The sequence below is a fragment of the Mus musculus genome, chromosome 2 (assembly GCF_000001635.26).
Source record: "Mus musculus strain C57BL/6J chromosome 2, GRCm38.p6 C57BL/6J".
Taxonomy (NCBI): Eukaryota; Metazoa; Chordata; class Mammalia; order Rodentia; family Muridae; genus Mus; species Mus musculus.
In genome coordinates this window covers 83,720,384-83,737,283 of record NC_000068.7, presented here as the reverse complement: position 1 = coordinate 83,737,283, position 16,900 = coordinate 83,720,384, and the positions used below count along the sequence as shown (strand labels likewise).

The 16,900-nt window shown below is 43.6% G+C and overlaps 1 protein-coding gene across 2 annotated transcripts in view; it reads right to left on the bottom strand.

Annotated features, from left to right (window-relative positions):
- Positions 1-14,981, bottom strand: part of Itgav (integrin alpha V) — an 84,615-nt gene extending 69,634 nt beyond the window's left edge. The window contains exons 1-2 of one of the 2 annotated variants that reach the window (XM_006498807.4): positions 12,365-14,981; positions 644-771 (exon numbers count right to left, since the gene is read on the bottom strand). In XM_006498807.4, the coding sequence (XP_006498870.1) occupies positions 644-771; positions 12,365-12,549 (313 nt within the window). In that variant the 5' untranslated portion in view covers positions 12,550-14,981. Of the gene's footprint in view, positions 1-643; positions 775-12,364 lie in introns of both variants that reach the window. The other variant, NM_008402.3, reaches the window with a different exon arrangement.
- Positions 14,982-16,900: the final 1,919 nt, after the last annotated feature.

Below are 16,900 nucleotides of genomic sequence, written 5' to 3'. Positions count from 1 at the left end.
TTTTCCCAAGATGTCTACATATGGACAGTGTAAGCTTCAGCTGGAAGACATCCAAAGCAATGGAGACTCACAGAACTGCTGTAGCAAACACGTACAGACCATTTCTATAGCTAAGTCTCTCCGTGGACGTGGGGTGGTGATGTGGCTTAGGTGGTACTTACCTTTATTTATGTGCATAAGTGTTTTGTCTGCACACATGTATGTATACCATGTGCATGACCCGTGCCTTTGGAGGCCAGAAGGGGGTACTGGATCTCCCAGAAATAGTGTTACAAATGTTTGTCAGCTGCCAAGTGGGTCCTTGGGAACTGAACCCCAGTCCTCTGCAAGAGCCACAAGTGTTCTTAACCACTGAGCCATCTCTCCAGCCCTGTTGTTACATTAAAACAAAAATAAAAACAAGACAAGAAAAAGGACCAAATGGGCCGGGTATGGTGCCACAAGCCTTTGGCATCACTGTTGTCAGAAGGTTGAGTGGCAGGCAGAGCTCTGTGAGTTCAAAGCCAGCCTGGTCTACATAACAAGCTCCAGGCTAATCAAGAATACATAGTGAGACCCTGTCTCCAAAACCAACCAACCAACCAACCAACCAACTAACCAAATGGCATAAATCAAGAGACCGGACAACAGCATCAAGGTTTACCTGTTGAATCAAACTCAATGGGCTGGCACCGGCGGCTGGATGAGCATTCACATTTGAGAACTTGCCCTCCTTCTACAATCCCAGGCTGGGTCGTGTTCGCTTTGGGGGCTCCCACCAGGAGAAACATCCTGCTAAAACACAAAAGCCGGGTGATACTTCAAATGACACAAATTTGTCATCTTTATAATATGATTTACGACCAACATTCTTTTGATATTATCCACAAATACTTTTAAAAACTACTTTCAGGAAGCATAATTTCCCCCACTATGACATAATTTCTCTTGCGTTCACTTAAAAATGTACATTATCCAAGCTGTACATTTTAATTTATTTATTTTCTGTGTCTGAGTGTTTTGCCTGCATGTATATCTGTGTACAACACTCATGCCTGCACATATGGAGTTCAGAAGAGAGTGTTTACTGAATGCCCTGGAACTGGAGTTACAGATGGTTGTGAGCTACTTGTAGATGCTGGGAATTGAATCTGGGTCCTCTAAAAGAACAGCCAGTGCTCTTATCCTCTGAGCTACTTCCCTAACCCCAAACTATACATTTTAAGTACATGCAGTTTCTTGGACCAGTGAGATAGTAAAGATGATTGTTGCCAAGTCTGAAGACCCGAGTTCAATTTCCAGAAACTATATGGTAGAAAAAAAACTAATTCCTGGAAGTTGTCCTCTGTTCTCCCTGAATGTTCACCATAGTCCTCATACACGCGCACTCACACGCACACACACACACACACACACACACACACACACAGTACTTTTTTTTCTTAAGTTTTATTTTTCTCCTGCCACCCACCTCGCCTTTTTTTGTTTTTTATTTTTGTGGGGGTTTTCTTTGTTTGTTTTTGTTTTTGAAAAAAGACCTCAAAATATGGCTGTCCTTCCTGCGCTCATGGAGATCCTCCCCCGCCCCCATCTCTGCCTCCAGGTACCAAGATTAAAACCATGGGCACCACTACTCCTGAGCTAACTTTTTGTTTTCTTCTCATTCAAAAATTAATGTGGAGGCTTGAACATATTTGCTGCATCCGGCTCAGTTCTGGCACTAAAGACGCCTGGTCTAGACACTGTCCTCTCCACAGAAACCAATCCAGCCAACAAAGCATGCGACATTGCTCTGAAGGAGACAAACAACTGGCCAAGGGAGAGGGTTTCTTGGCAGTGAAGATGGCAGGCCTTCCTTAGATAAAGGAAAGTTACCTTCAAGGAATGGAGGGGAAAGACTTCCTTTAGGGAAAGGGAACTCTCTCCAGGAAGGTGTCAGGGGAATGGAAAAAGATCTTTTAGAGATAAAGTACTCCGGGGAAACAATCTCTACGGACTGCACAGTGACTTGAGAGGAGGAACCTGCTTAGGAGAGAGAGCATCTAGGAAGTTGCTGTAGGAGGAAGGGAAAGGGGAGGTGAGAAAGGGCGATGAAAAGGAGGGTGGGACACCTTAAATACTGCATAATGATCCTGGGTAGGAAAGAACTTAGCCTCCCAGACAGAAGAGACAAGAGGTATCACTAAGCATAGAGAGCAAGCTAGGAGTGGCCCAAAATAACTACCTGGGAGTCTGGCAAAAGCTAAGCCATGAAGTTCCTTTCAGACATGGTAAAACCATCAGTTTTATCTCAGTTCCATTTAAAACCTTAGGAAAGGGGACTGTCTTGACTTTGGAGAATTAAAGAAAAAAACGGAAAAAAAAAAAAAACGCTCAAGGAGGGGATGGTGAGCGAGCGCCATTAGCCAAAGGAGATGGAGAAAGAGTTAAGAAACAGTTAGTAGAATGAAGGCTGGAGAGATGGCTCAATGGTTAAGAGCACTGACTGCTCTTCCAGAGGTCCTGAGTTCAAATCCCAGCAACCACTCATATATAATAAATAAATAAATCAAAAAGAAAGAAAGAAAGAAAGAAAGAAAGGAAGGAAGAAAGAAAGAAAGAAAGAAACAGTTAGTAGAATGAACAGAGAGAGACAACACCTAGGATTTGAACACAGAAATGGGAGAAACAGAAAAACAACATCCAACTCTTCACATTCGAAGGTGCTTGTCGAGCAAGTAGGGGAGAGGAGTGCAGATCCCTGGAAAACATGAACTCAGTTCTCAGTCCGTCCCATGCCTCTGTCTGTGAGACACCTAAGTAAGTCCCAGCAGAAAATGGAGATCTGTGCCCAGAAGGAGTTGGAAGAGAAGACAGACAGACAAGAGTAAGCTATGAGGAAGAAGGAAGAAAAAGAAACCCTCCACCTTGCTTTTTCAAGGAACTGACAGATTTAGTTTAGCGATATCAAAAAAGGGGCGTGCAGAGAGCCGGGGAGCGAGGGAGGCAGCACTAGATAGATACTGCCGTCACCACCATTCCATCTGGTTAAACAAGTCACTTAAGTTCTGGCAAAGTATAACCAACGTACATCTTAAATGTATACGATACTTATCGTAATTTTTTATAATCCACTCAACCTCACTTCTGGGTAGTAGCAGTCAGACCTCAGCGAGAGCAAACAGAAAGCTGCTGCGTGGACTGCTTAGAAATAAGTATCCTTTACTCAGACGCTTATCTCGAAACCCACACATTCAAAATCCAAACTAAACTGCAGAGCAAGCCACGCCCTGTTTAATAAATCTTTATGCAGTCATATTTGGCAGCAGTAAAACCCTACTGCTGGCCTTCTCCCATCACAGTAATGATTCTGAGTAAGAAATCATTGGTTTTCACTCAGCAAGAATCTTCCTTTCACAGAAAAAAAACAACAAAAAACAAAAAGAGTTGAGTGTGAGATTGGTATCACTACAAGAGAAAGAAATTCCTTGTCATTACAATACCTGTATTCTTTCAGAACTTGTTGATTAACATAGGCAAATTAGAATATGTAATTTTTGCTATAAATATATAAATTTACAAAGGCAAATCTAGCTGTAAATTGTGTGTGTGTGTGTGTGTGTGTGTGTGTGTGTGTGTGTGTGTATGTGTGTGTGTGTGTGTGTGTTTTCCTCTCAATTAGATCAGAACTTTAGCCACAAGTCTGGACACGCAGCTGACTGTCACAGCACTTGACTAAAGCCTGAGGTTGGATCTCTAGCACCACAAAATCAGGCAAAGTGAGTAGGAGATGTAGCTCATTTGACAGAGTGCTTTGCCTCGCTTGCAAAAACAAAGAAAACAAAGCAGAATTCAACCCCTAGTACCACCTAAAATCAGGTGTGAGGGCAATGCCCATAATCGCATCATACAGGAGATAGGAGGATCAGAAGTTCAAAGCCAACCATGGCTACATAATGCTACCTGACAAGATCAGAGCCAGCCTGAGCTACATGAAACCCTCTCTCAAAAAAATAACATTTTTTAACTGGGACGCTGTGGTGGGAGGAGATACCATAAATGTTCATTTTTATCTAAAGAAATTTCCAAGAGAATAACTCATGCAAATATGCTGCTTTTCTTTGGGGGTTCTAATAAAACTTTATTTACCCAGGCAGGCAGTGGGGAGATGTGGTCCATGGACTGTGATTTTCCAATCAGTGGTTTCATCAATGGGGAACTGGGACAAAAGCTCAGAAGAGAGGAGAATGCAGTGGTTTGAGTGGGAAAAGCCCCTCGTAGGCACAGGTATTTTAAGATATGGACTCCAGTCGGTGGTGAAACTTGGGGCAGTTATGGAAACTTTAGTAGACATAGCCTTGCTGAAGGATGTGTATCAAGGGAAAAGGACTGGGAGTATATGCTTCACCTCACGTCAGTTCACTCTACTTTGGGTTTGTAATCGAAAATGTGATCTCTCAGCATCTTACTCCAACCACCTGCTGCATGCCTCCACCGCTATACAGACTATACTCCACTGCTATATGGACTATACCTCTGGAACCGTGAGCCCACATGAACTTTCCCTTTTCAAAGTTGCTTCTGGCCTTGGTATTTTAACACAGCAACAGAAATGTACCTAACACAGAGTAAGCCTCTGTGGGATGCCATCCTTCCACTGGGGATGGAGTGGGGAGCCAAGTTCCTTCTCCCACTATGTGATGCTGTCAAGTCTAGCACACATCCCTTCCCCTAGCCTTCAGGCTGAAAGGTGGTGACCGGTATTCAGTGGTTCCTATGCTCTGCCCTTTTCTTTGGCCACGGGAAGGCTGAAATGCAAGCTGTGGGGTCAGGAGAAGGCTGAGTCACAAAGTAGTCAGTGATCTGGTGACCTGAGACTATCCATGCACTGCTTGTCAAAGTCTGCACCTTGACGAGGACTTGGTTCCTTCCTTCCGAGTTCTTGCACTGGCCATCAGAGCACAGAAATATGCGAGCCCTTAGTGTGTGGACCAATGGGGTTCCAAGTGAGAACAGCTGGTCCCCAGATTTGCCTTGACACCCACAAGCAACTCACTTCCAGAGTGTCTTTTACACATTTCTGTTCAGAACCTTCTATAATTTTTTTTCAAAACGATTCACAACTTATAAGTGCTTATTTGAATGTGGGGCTCTAGTTCACCCTTCTGCCTGAGCAGATAACAACACATTCATTAGCTACAGGTCTCTGTCTTTTACTAACTACATAGCAATAAGTCATTCCCAAAGTACTCCATCAACTCTTGGGTCACGGAAACCGTACTTTTCAAATAATTCGATTATTTAAATTATACTTAAAACAATGTCCTTATGTAACAATTCAATTTAGTTTTATACTTGAGTTATCTTCTTGACTTGGCAACTGTAAAACCGCGAGCACTCATCGGTTATTATTAGGGGACTTATTAGGGGACGGCCTCTGGCTAAAGCTGAAGGGGCACAGTGGGAGAGAGCACGGAATAAAAATGTCTCTGTTGGCAGCACACAGCCTGAGTGCTTGCAGGAGTCCAGGAACCAGGCTTCTGCTTTCATCAGGCTGTCCGCACATTACAGGCATGAAAGGATGGTAATTAGAAGAGCTAATATTGATGTTCAACAGTTTCCCTATGCATCCCTTCATGTGCAGTCTTGCCCACTGGTAAAATACATAGAAATAGGAGAATAATGAAGATGGAACTTGTGAAAACTGTCAGGGTCTAATCCCAGGTTAGTGATTAAAAATCAATAAGATTAAAAATATGAGAAACAGAGTTTTTTATACAAATATCACTGTAATACTTTGGTTACTTTTAAGATATTTAAGTATTTTAAAAGAAACAAATGGAGATTTGGAAAAAGTTTAAAAAAAAAGAATTTTTAAAATATTTATTTATTTATTTAATGTATGTGAGTACACTATAGCTGTCTTCAGACACACCAGAAGAGGGCATCAGATCCCATTACAGATGGTTGTGAGCCACCATGTGGTTGCTGGGATTTGAACTCAGGACCTCTGGAAGAGCAGTCAGTGCTCTTAACCTCTGAGCCATCTCTCCAGCCTCAAAAGTAAAGAATCTTAGAAGGAAGTTATATATTAAAAAAAATAAATAAGTATTCCCATAGACTGGAGGGTACAGGGTGGGAAAAAGATGCTAAGAAAATTAAGGAAGCTGGGCTGATGTGGTGCACACTTTTAATTCCAGCACTTGGCAGGCTGAGATAGGCAGATCTTTGAGTTAGAGCCAACCTGGTCTACAGAGTGAATGCCTGGATATCCAGGGCTACACAGAGAGACCAAGGAAAGGAGGAGAGGAAGAGAAGAGGAAGAAGAGGAGAAAGGAGGTGGTGATGGAGGTGGTGATGGAGGTGGTGATGGAGGTGGTGATGGAGGTGGTGTTAGAAGTGATCTTTTTGTACACTTTGTGAAGACGTATCTCTGTCCTTCCTTGCCTGCTTAAGGTGCCTCTGATTGGTTGAAATAAAAAGCCTATGACCTATAACAAAAAGCATAATAGTAAGGTGGGACTTCTGAAGAGAGAGAGAGAGAGAGAGAGAGAGTGACTGATTGGCTCTGGGAAGGAGGATGGCACAGGGATGCACTACTCAGAGTCAGAGGAAGCATTATTTGGGAACTGGGGCAGGCATAGAAAGGTCACAGTTACAAGAAGGAGAAGAAAAAGAAAGAGGAGAAGCAGGAGGAAGAAGAGAAGAAAGAGGAAGAAGAGGAAGAGGAAGAATAATTAAGACAAAAGTTATTTATGCTACAAAAAAAAAAAACAAACAAACCAACCTGTAAGCCCATCAATGAAACACTTTATAAAAAGCAAGTAGTGTTACTTAAAAGTCAACTAAAACTGTCTGCTGATTGCCTGCAGAAGTCCAGGTATAAGAAAAGAGGAGACAGAATAGAAAAGTTGTTTGCAGTGTAACAAGCAGCACCACCCAGTGCAAACAGAAGGGGTCAACTCACAAACAAGGCAAGCAGTCAAGAGGAGTCACTTGAAATCTCCGTTCTCAGGTCTCCAGAACAGAGGTACAACGCTCTGTCGTTACTTAAATTCTTTCCCAGGTGGCCAGTCGATAAATGAAAACAATACGTTAGCAATCAAACCAGCAGTTGATATACTTAATAAACTATTTCCTAATGAAATAGGAAGTAATTTAAAGTCTGCTTTTAAAGGAGCTTTTCTTTCCACAGAGCCATTAGTGCTCAAGTAACTAACTCAAAGGAGAAGAGGGAAAAGCGAAGGGCAGGAAAGCTGGCTCATACCGTTTCCTGGCAAAGCCGACAGGTGGGGAGCTACCTTAAGCTCGCACGGGGCTGGAAAGACCTCACGGAAGAATGTGTATATTTTTGAAGCTAAGCAACGTAAGATCCAACATGCCTTCGGTGCTCTCCTTGCTGTCTCTATCTCACTCCAAAAAAAAGTACGCCCAAAAACATGACCAAGAGCCACACCTACACCAGCACTCGATGGTAACTCGATTTATTTGTACTAATGCCTCTTTAGGACTCCAGAAATGAGTGTGCTATTCATGCGATGCCAAGGAATGGGGGGAGATGCTAAGAAGCAGCAGGAAAAGAAAGGAAGAGATAGAGAGAAAGAGAGAGAGAGGAGCGAGAGGAGCGGAAGGCAAGAGATGGGAAGGAGAAAGCAGTTTGGGTGGGGGTGGGAAGAGAAAGAGGGGAAAGAGACACGCTGTGAGGATGGCCCTGAGCTGCACTTCCTACCCAGTGCAGAAGAGGAAGGGCAGTTGCTTCACAGAATACAAGTCTGGCTACCAAGCAGGGCAGCTGGCCAAACAATGACAAGTACACTTCCAAACTTTCCAAATGAACTAAGCTCTTTGGCTGCTCTCAGCACTGGCCTTTCCGAGATAAAGCTTGTTTCATATACGTAGCTGACTCTGAGGTGTCCAATGGGAACTCCTGAAAAAAAAAACACTATTTATATACATAAAAGGAAATGTGTATAAAATAGTTGAGGTGTAATTCAAGTTTCAGATTTTCTCTACAAACAAACAAATGCTTTGGGTCAACAACTATGTAAAGTAAAACGGAGACAGTAACTACCACATTTCATGCACGGCCCTGGAACTCACAGGCATTGCCCTGCCTCTGCATCCCGAGGCCTGGGAATTAAGGTATCCACCAACCATCACATCCACCCAATAAATCTATGATCTTAACCGAAAGGAATAGACCTAAGGTTTGCTTTCCAAATAATAAAGACTGTAGTTTAACCAGATGTATTATTTATGATGGAGAAAATTAACCAACACAGTACATTCAAGTTTATTAAAACATGCACTTTTTTTTCTTTTTGGGGGGTGGGTGTGCGTTTTTGAGACCAGGTCTCACTCTGTAGCCAAAGCTAGCCATCCTGGAACTCACTACCTAGCCCAGGCTGGCCTCAAACTTGTGACAATCCTCTCCTGCCTCAGCATTCTGGGTGCTGGGACTTCAGGTAAGTACACTACTTTGAGTCATTTTCTAAGGTATTGTGACATGGAAATTTGAAAATTTTCCTTCAGGAGGCCTTAATCTGGGTTTGGATTTCCTCTGCCAATGGAACTACTGAAAAAAAAAAGTTTTGGAAATATAAAAGCAGTAGAAACATATAACATGTTTTGCAGGTCTATCAGCCAAATAGGCAGAATGATTCAAGAAGCTCTGAGCCGCCCAGAGCCAGGCTCAAGTGAGAAGCAGAAGCAGAAAGCGAGCTAGCAGCAAGGAAGCATTATCAAGGAAGAGATTGTAAGTCCTTCTGCCTGGTGACTAAGCAGTGACTAATCTCAGAGGAGTGTAGCAGGAGAGGCAAAGTAAAATAGAAAATCAGAGGGAGGAATATGAAATGATCTCCAGGGCAACAGAGAAAGGAGGGTTCCATTAATAGAAGTGGAGGTGCAACCAACATCTCCTGATGCAAATAGAATTCATTTTTAGCTGAGTTAACACGGCTAATTCGGGCTAACTGGCCCACAGCTATTGCAATATTGTTCCTAATGGAGATAAAGAACTTGAAACTAGGGCCTTTTCTGTTCTGAGAAAAGGTATCATGTTACCCCAGCAGGCCTGGAACACAGGACATAAGTGGGGCTTGAACTCCTGATCCTCCTACCTCCATCTCTCAAGTGCTAAGATTACAGATGCATTTTCTAAGCATTTTCTACCACAATGCCCGGCTCCATTCTGGAAGCTTTGCTTAACACTTCTTTTTAGTGAGTACTGATGCATTCATTTCCATAACAATATGAAGATGATATTCTCACTCATAATCTTCTATTATAAGAAAAAAGAGGGGCTGGAGAGATGGCTCAGCGGTTAAGAGCACTGACTGCTCTTCCAAAGGTTCTGAGTTCAAATCCCAGCAACCACATGGCAGCTCACAACCATCTGTAATGGGATCTGATGCCATCTTCTGCTTTGTCTGAAGACAGGGACAGTGTACTCATCATATATATAAAATTCAAATAAATAAAATTTACAAAAAGAAAAAGAAAAAGAAGAAGTGAACCCGTTCCGTAGTATTTAGATTTCTGAAACTGGAATATGTGGGGATCACAGCTACTCTCCTCCTTAATCAATTTTTTTCACATAGGGGGAGCTCTTTTATTAACATTTTACTACATAGTTCTCCTTTAAAAGTTTTTAAGCCAGGCATGGTAATGCATGCCTTTAATCCCAGCACTTGGGAGGCACGGGCAGGCAGAGAGAGAGAGAGAAAGAAAGAGAGAGAGAGAGAGAGAGAGAGAGAGAGAAGGAGGGAAGGAGGGAGAGAAAGGAAAGGAAAGGAAAAAAGGAACTATCAATATATGCAACAGATAATGACATACAATACTGTGGATTCTAATGCTTGCTGAATATATAGTGAATATACAGGTGCCTTTGCCAATACTAAGCATAATTTTGTTTGGTTGGGTTTTTGGCAGGTGGGATGAGGTAGCTTTTCTCTGTGTAGTCCTGGCTATCCCCGAATTCTTTCTGTAAACCAGGCTGGCCTTCAACTCAGAGATCTGCCTGACTCTGCTTCCAGAGTCCTAGGATTTAAGCATGTGCTACCACCATCTGAAATTTTGTTTGGTTTTGGTTTTTTTCTATTTTAAGATTAAGTATAATTTTGTAATAATCTTCATTTAATCTGGAAGAGTCAGTAAGTATAAACCGTTGTTTAGGTGTATTGGGAGGGAGGGGGCCCCTCAAAGTTGCTTTCTTTTTTATGTTAGGCTGGTCTCTTGGTACCAAAGTTGATAGTGACTGTTTCAAAATACAACATGCAATCTCCAAAGTTCCACAATATCTTACTATTAAAACTCATGCATAAGTTCCTGTAAACATGAGACTGTGTAAATGTATGAGCTCATTGCATATCCATATGTTTTCCAAAGATTAGTTACATTCCTTGCAATCAACAATAGTAAATACCACCAACAGCTCAAAACTGCTGTTTTCCATGGCAAAAGACAATTAAAAGCTTGCCAGCCTGCCATGTTTCTGGATGTATCTTGGATACTAAATCTTTGCCATAGACAAACAGAAGCAAAAAAACAAACAAACAAACAAACAAAAACAAAAACCAACTAAATTAATAACAGTAAAAAGTAATAACATCTGCAAAACACTCCATCAACTCTGAAGTATTTAACTGCTAATTCCTGTAAGGCAGAGAATATATTTTCAGTCAGAAAAATTTCTGTATAATTTAATCTAAAAGATACACCCAGGGGGCAAGTGCAGTGGCCATGATGTAAAAAGCATACAATTAAAAAAATACATGGAGCCGGGTGTGGTGGTGCACGTCTTTAATCCCAGCACTCGGGAAGCAGAGGCAGGCGCATTTCTGAGTTCGAGGCCAGCCTGGTCTACAAAGTGAGTTCCAGGATGGCCAGAGCTATACAGAGAAACCCTGTCTCGAAAAACCAAAAACAAACAAACAAACAAAAAATACATGGAAAGGAGAAACTTTTAAACAGTGAGCTAACTAAAGCGGTCTGATAGAGTGGATGTGGCTGTAGCTCAGAGGTATATTACAGACTCAGCAGCCTGGGCCCCTGAGTAGAACCCCAAGCTCTACTCTATCCATACAAAGAGATCATTCGCATGGCGGGAGTGGTTAAATGTCTGCAATTGGTGCTTCTGTGGTTTTTTGGTTTTGTTTTTGTTTTTTTGGAGAGTGTGAGCTCAGGTCTAACAGAAAGCACTGACAATGTGAATCAAACCGTGCTCTACATAAACAATGTCGATTTTTGCCAACCCCACCCAAGCTACAGGTTGCTTTAAGGACTGGTTCCTATGATACTCATCAGTGTTCAGGAAAACGGTGACAAACCCTGGAGGCTGCCCCAACTACCTCAGACAAATACTTAGGTCACCTTCAAATGAACCTTGTATCACCTACCCATCAAAATTATGCCTTGCACCTCCCCAAAACTAAATTGGGGGGGGAGTTGGGGGTTTGTGGTAAAAAAAAAATATGTTGTTACCCCAAGGGGTACACTAAGAAGTAACTAAAGAAACCGTTTCTTTGGAAATACAATGTAATAGACATGAAAAACATCAATTTAATCGGGGTTTCCTACACTAGTAGGGATGAGAATGATGCCAGCGTTGAGTCAAAGACAACTTTAATCCAAAAACACGACATTAGCCGTCACAAATCCTCAGGAACTTTGCAACACGGGACGTGAGTAATTTGAAAGCCTACGTGACCTGCTGTATTCTTCAGCATTGAAGTGACCTGCAGAGAGTGAAAACTCAGCAAACACCCTCGCTCTGTCTGAACAATGACCTAAATAGTGGACTAGAAAGGAGCAGATGACGCATTCCATTCATCTGGTGGACCTTAAACGCGCAAAGGTCTCATAGTCCTTTACAAATTAATACAACAATTTGGTCACTTTAGTCATCGGAGTGTCTAGAAGAGGAGTGGGAAAAAAACCGAGAGAGAGAGAGAGAGAGAGCGAGAGAGAGAGAATCAGACGAAGGAAGAGCTAATTTCAGAAAGCAAAAAGCACTAGGAAGAGGCTAACTGGTTGATACGGAAGAAAAAAATTCTGGGGCCAAGTGAAGCAAGTTACGGAATGACAAGAGATGGCCAAAAGTCTCGCAGGACAAGCCTGTACAGATGTCTCACTTTTCCTGGATGCTTAACAGAGCTCCTTCAAAGCTCTCTCGCACTGTCCCCAGCCAATCAGAAGAAGTTGGGGACACGGTGAAACTGGATGCTGAGTGTCAGGTTAGGTCATCCCCACAAAAGTTTCATCCATGCCAGACCTGGGCCAGCCGCGGCATGGAGAGAGTAGGCGGGTTTGGGGCCGGGAGGACCCTGGAGCCAGCGGCTGGGTGCGGATCCGCTGAGGGTGCGCGGTGGGGGAGGGGGCGCCTGGGGACTCGAGCGCGGCCACTTACGAGGACGTGCTGGGCTCGAAGAAGTCCACGGCGAATCCGAAGTAACTTCCCTCGGGACCCGCATACTCGGCGGGACTTTCGACGTCCAGGTTGAAGGCGTCGGCGAGGGGCAGCAGGAGACCCGGCAGCAGCAGCAGGAGGCCGCCGGGGCGAGGGCGTAGCAGCAGGCGCCCGGGAGCAGCCATCGCCGGGGCGCGCGCGGGGCGCAGAGCCGAAAGACTTCAGTCCCTGTCCCGGTGCTCGGTGGCCGCGGCCCGCCGCCTGCGCGCCCCCGAACTGCCGAGCTGTGCTGTGCGCTTGCGGTCAAGGGCGGCGGGGCGGCCGGGCGGCGCGAAGCTGAGCCGGGCGGCACCCAGGAGGAGCGGTGTCCGACCCGGGACTCCGGCTCTGTCGCTGGCTCGCGCGGTGCCTGGCGCTGAGAAGTGGCGGGGCGAGCACAGTACCTCGGAACCGTGAGCAGCCCGGACTGGGGGAGGAGGCCGGGGAGGAGGAGGAGCCGGCCAGGCCGGGCCGCCCCGCCGAAAGAGGAAGTCGCGCTCACGGTGGCCTCCCACAGGAGAAGGCCGGGCGCACTTCCGTGCGCGCTGGCGGCCGGTCCTCCGAGGCTGTCCCGGGACTGCGGCCCAGATCCAAAGGACCAGGGGGGCAGTGGCAGCGCGCCTCCAGCCGAAGCCCTGCAAGCCGGGGACTGGCTGCAATCAAAAGAAAAAGAACCAGGCACACCCCGTTCCCTGGTTCCTCCAGGCACTTCTGAGGGACTTTTGTTTAAGAATGCGGAAAGCTTTATCCGCTTCTCTTACTTCTGCCACTTAGCCCGGCAGGCGCTCACCAACAGAACTCTGTAATTATATGCCATTTCCCTCCCCTTCCATCCTCCACACACTGAACTTAATTATAAACTCCCAGAGGGCTAGCACAGCTCCTCCCGGATGCGGTGTGTGGAACTGGATCTCACTGGCTGACAAAAACGTTGCAAGGCAAAGTTTAGGTGATGAGCCTCTCAAATCCACCCAGAAGACTTCAAGCCTGTGCTTGGATCTTCTCTTTTCTTTCTTTTACTTCCTTTCCTTTTTTCTTTTCTGTTTCTTGCTTTCCAGTTCCAATTCTTCTTCTGGCCTCTGTGTGTATCAGGCATGTACGTGGGTCACACCCATACACACAAAATAAGTCTTTTTTGTTTTGTTTTGGTTTTTTTTGGTTTTTTTTTGTTTGTTTTTGTAAATTTGCTCAGTATTCCTGTGTTCTATGTATATCAAGTGCTAAACAATTTGATGAATGGGCCGGGAGTGGTGATCCATGCTTTTAATGTGGTGGCAAATGCTTTTAATCCTAGCACCATGAAGTGAGAAGCAGGAGGATCTGGTCTGTGTAGCAAATTCCAGGCTGGCCAGGCCTACAGGTAAGACCTTGTCTCAGAAGGGAGGAGGAAGAGGAAGAGGAGGAGCAAGATAAGAAGGAAGAGGAGGAAGAGGAGAAGGGTGAGACGAAGAAAGAAGAAGGAATGAAGAATTTGGTCAATAGGATAAAATGATTAAATATAAATGCATTGCTTAGGCCTTGCATACTTCCAAGTAAAGTAGTGGAGAATTTGAACTATTTTCCCAAAACAGTTATTAAAAATCAGTCCCAGACTAAGCACAGAGGCAGTAGGCCCCCCTGAGCCCAGTCAACATAAGAAGATCCCTGTCTCACACAGCAGAAAAAACACCTCAGTGTCAGCATGCATTCATCTCATAACATAAGTAATCATGTGTGGGGGTGTGGATAGCCTTAGTTGGGTTAAGCAAGTTGATTTTTAAAATGTAAAAAATAAGCAGCAAAACTGTTGGGAGATCTTATCAGCCACAGGCTAATACCTATGTAAAAGCCACCTCAGAGACAGGAAATCCTGTGTGGATACTTATACACAAGACCCTGTGGTTGCTCTTTCATTCCTTGTCACCATTTGGGATCAGAATGTGGGGTTTAAGAGGCAGACAATGATTCGTGGAGAGCAAGAATGTTCTGTGCACTCCCTGTGTTCTCTGCATCTCTTTCTGAAAACCATGCTGCCGGCCAGTCGGGTACCCTCAGGTCTAGAGACTAAAGACAAGTCTGGGATTTTCAGTTTCTCATTCAGATGGTCATCACACACAATTTTTGAAAGAAATCGTGCCTTTTACTGGATGGAAATGAAAAACTACGGCATTTTCTTACATGATAACTACTTGAGATTTGTTCTTAACATGTGAATAAACTGCACAGCTTATTCTAACTATAGCCATTTAAAATCCCACCTTAATACAGTTCTTTAACCACAAAAATTCCAAGTCTGGAAGTTATTCTTTGTGCTTCTTCCACAAATGAACAATCTAACTAGGACTTAAACACAGAAAGTTGAACATTTCTACTACGCTTACAATTTGCTAACAAAATATTTTGCTTCTTTCTTTTTTTTTATGTGGGGTGGGCTAGTAGACACCCTCATTTATTAGCCCAGGTTAAATTGGAATTCTCCTGTCTCTGTCTCCCAAGTACTGAAATTATAGAAGTGTTCCACTCTCCTCAACTGTAATTTCTGAGTATCCCTCCCCCGACCCCATGTTGACCAAGGCTTCATGCACCCCAGACTGATCCCAAACTCTCTATGTACTTGAGCCTCGAGATGAGAATGCTCACCTTGAGCCCCTGATCCTCCTGTTTTCACTTCCCAGGTGCTGGGATTACAGGTGTGTGTCACATGCCTGTTTCAGAATTTCTTAAACTAAACCATCAGAGCACAGCTCTTCGGCCGCTTGTGCTTACACTGTGGAATAAATGGAATCATGGGATAGTCTGAAATGTGGCCAGCAAATCTACAAATGATTGCTAATGCTTTCCCCCCCCCCCCCCGCCTCTTCCCTTTTGTATACACATGACCTTGTGGTTAATGGAGATTAAAGGTCAAGCTTCTAAAAATGTATTTCCTTTAAGTTGATGAGAAAAGTGAATACTTGCAACCAGAAGCCTTTACAGATGATAGTGTGGGTGCTGGTGAAGTTCCTGTAGAGACAGCCAAAGATGCCAATATAAGTTGCCCGGGGGATCTTCAAAAAGGTTGATGGGAAGAAAGGGTTCCATCAGTCTATGTCCTCTCTTCTTACAGCTTGGCTGTGAGAAGAGCTACACATCGGCTTTGTGAGCATGGGAAGCTTAGCAATGGAGGTCAGGATCTAAGAGTTACAGAGCAGAAAGAGCGAGTTTCTGACAACTGTGAATCCCCATTCCAGCCTTGGATTATAAGTCCTTACAATGTACATTCAAGAAAATATAGTGTTTCTATCTTTGTTCAAACTGCTATTATCTAAGTTTTCAGTAGTACTTTCTTTTTTCTTTTTTTCTTACTCTCTTTTTTTAAGATTTACTTATTTTATTTTGTAAGGCAGTAATCCCAGCACTGGGGATACAGAGGCAGGCAGATTTCTGGCTTTGAGGCCACCCTGGTCTAAGAGAGAGAGTTCCAGGACAATCAGGGCTACACAGAGAAACCCTGTCTCAAAAATATCATCATCATCATCATCATAAAATTCTAAAACAGCATATATATATATATTCCTGGGTGGTTGGTTGGGTGGTTGGTTGGTTGGTTGGTTTAAATAGCTAAAACAGCTGCATTGTGTGGCAGCTTTGTTGCTTTTTCAAAGTTATCATTTACTGAAGCCAGAGTGAGCTCACTTTTAGGTTATGGAGAGTCTCAGACACTCTGTCAAAGGTCCTCCAATGGCCGGTATTTAGACAACAAATTTGAGTTAAGCTCTTGGGAGTGTTTCTCCAAGTTTTGAATGGGCTGGTCCCTTCCCTAGCTTTAGTACCTTTATAAATGATTCACTTGGGGCTTTTTCTGGAGTCTCCACCATTACTTCCTCTAAAGCTAAAGGGATAATTAAGAATTTCTACCCATCTATCATCAAGGAAATGTGCCAGGGGATTTTCATGAAATGTTAAATATTTGGATTTAACAGGAAATGATTATGTTCACTAATATGGAGATCTTAATTACATAATTGAATTAGGCTTAAATCTCAGGAGCAAAATGAATTAAAGGCTTGGTACAGATTCAGCATTTTTTACAATTAGATTTTTTTTTTTCTATTTGGTTTTGAAGTAGTAATTACTACTATGAAGATAGTTTACCCAAATTAATTCTACCATTTAGATATAAGAGTCTTGGAAGTGAGTTAACGTTGTTACTTTTTTCACTCCAATTACCTCATTTTAGTTGTTGCTGTTTTTGTTGTTCGTTGTTGTTATACAAACAAGATTTCACTATGTAGCCCACACTGCTGGGAATATAGCTCAGTAGTACAGTGTCTCCTGATATTCATAAAGCCCTGAACTCAATCCTCAGCACTGCCACAAAACAGAACAAACAAACACAAAACATATGTGTACTGGCTAGTTTTGTGTCAACTTGACACAGCTGGAGTTACCACAGAGAAAGGAGCTTCAGTTGAGGAAATGCCTCCATGAGATCCAGCTGTAAGGCATTTTCTCAGTTAGTGATCAAGGGGGAAAGGC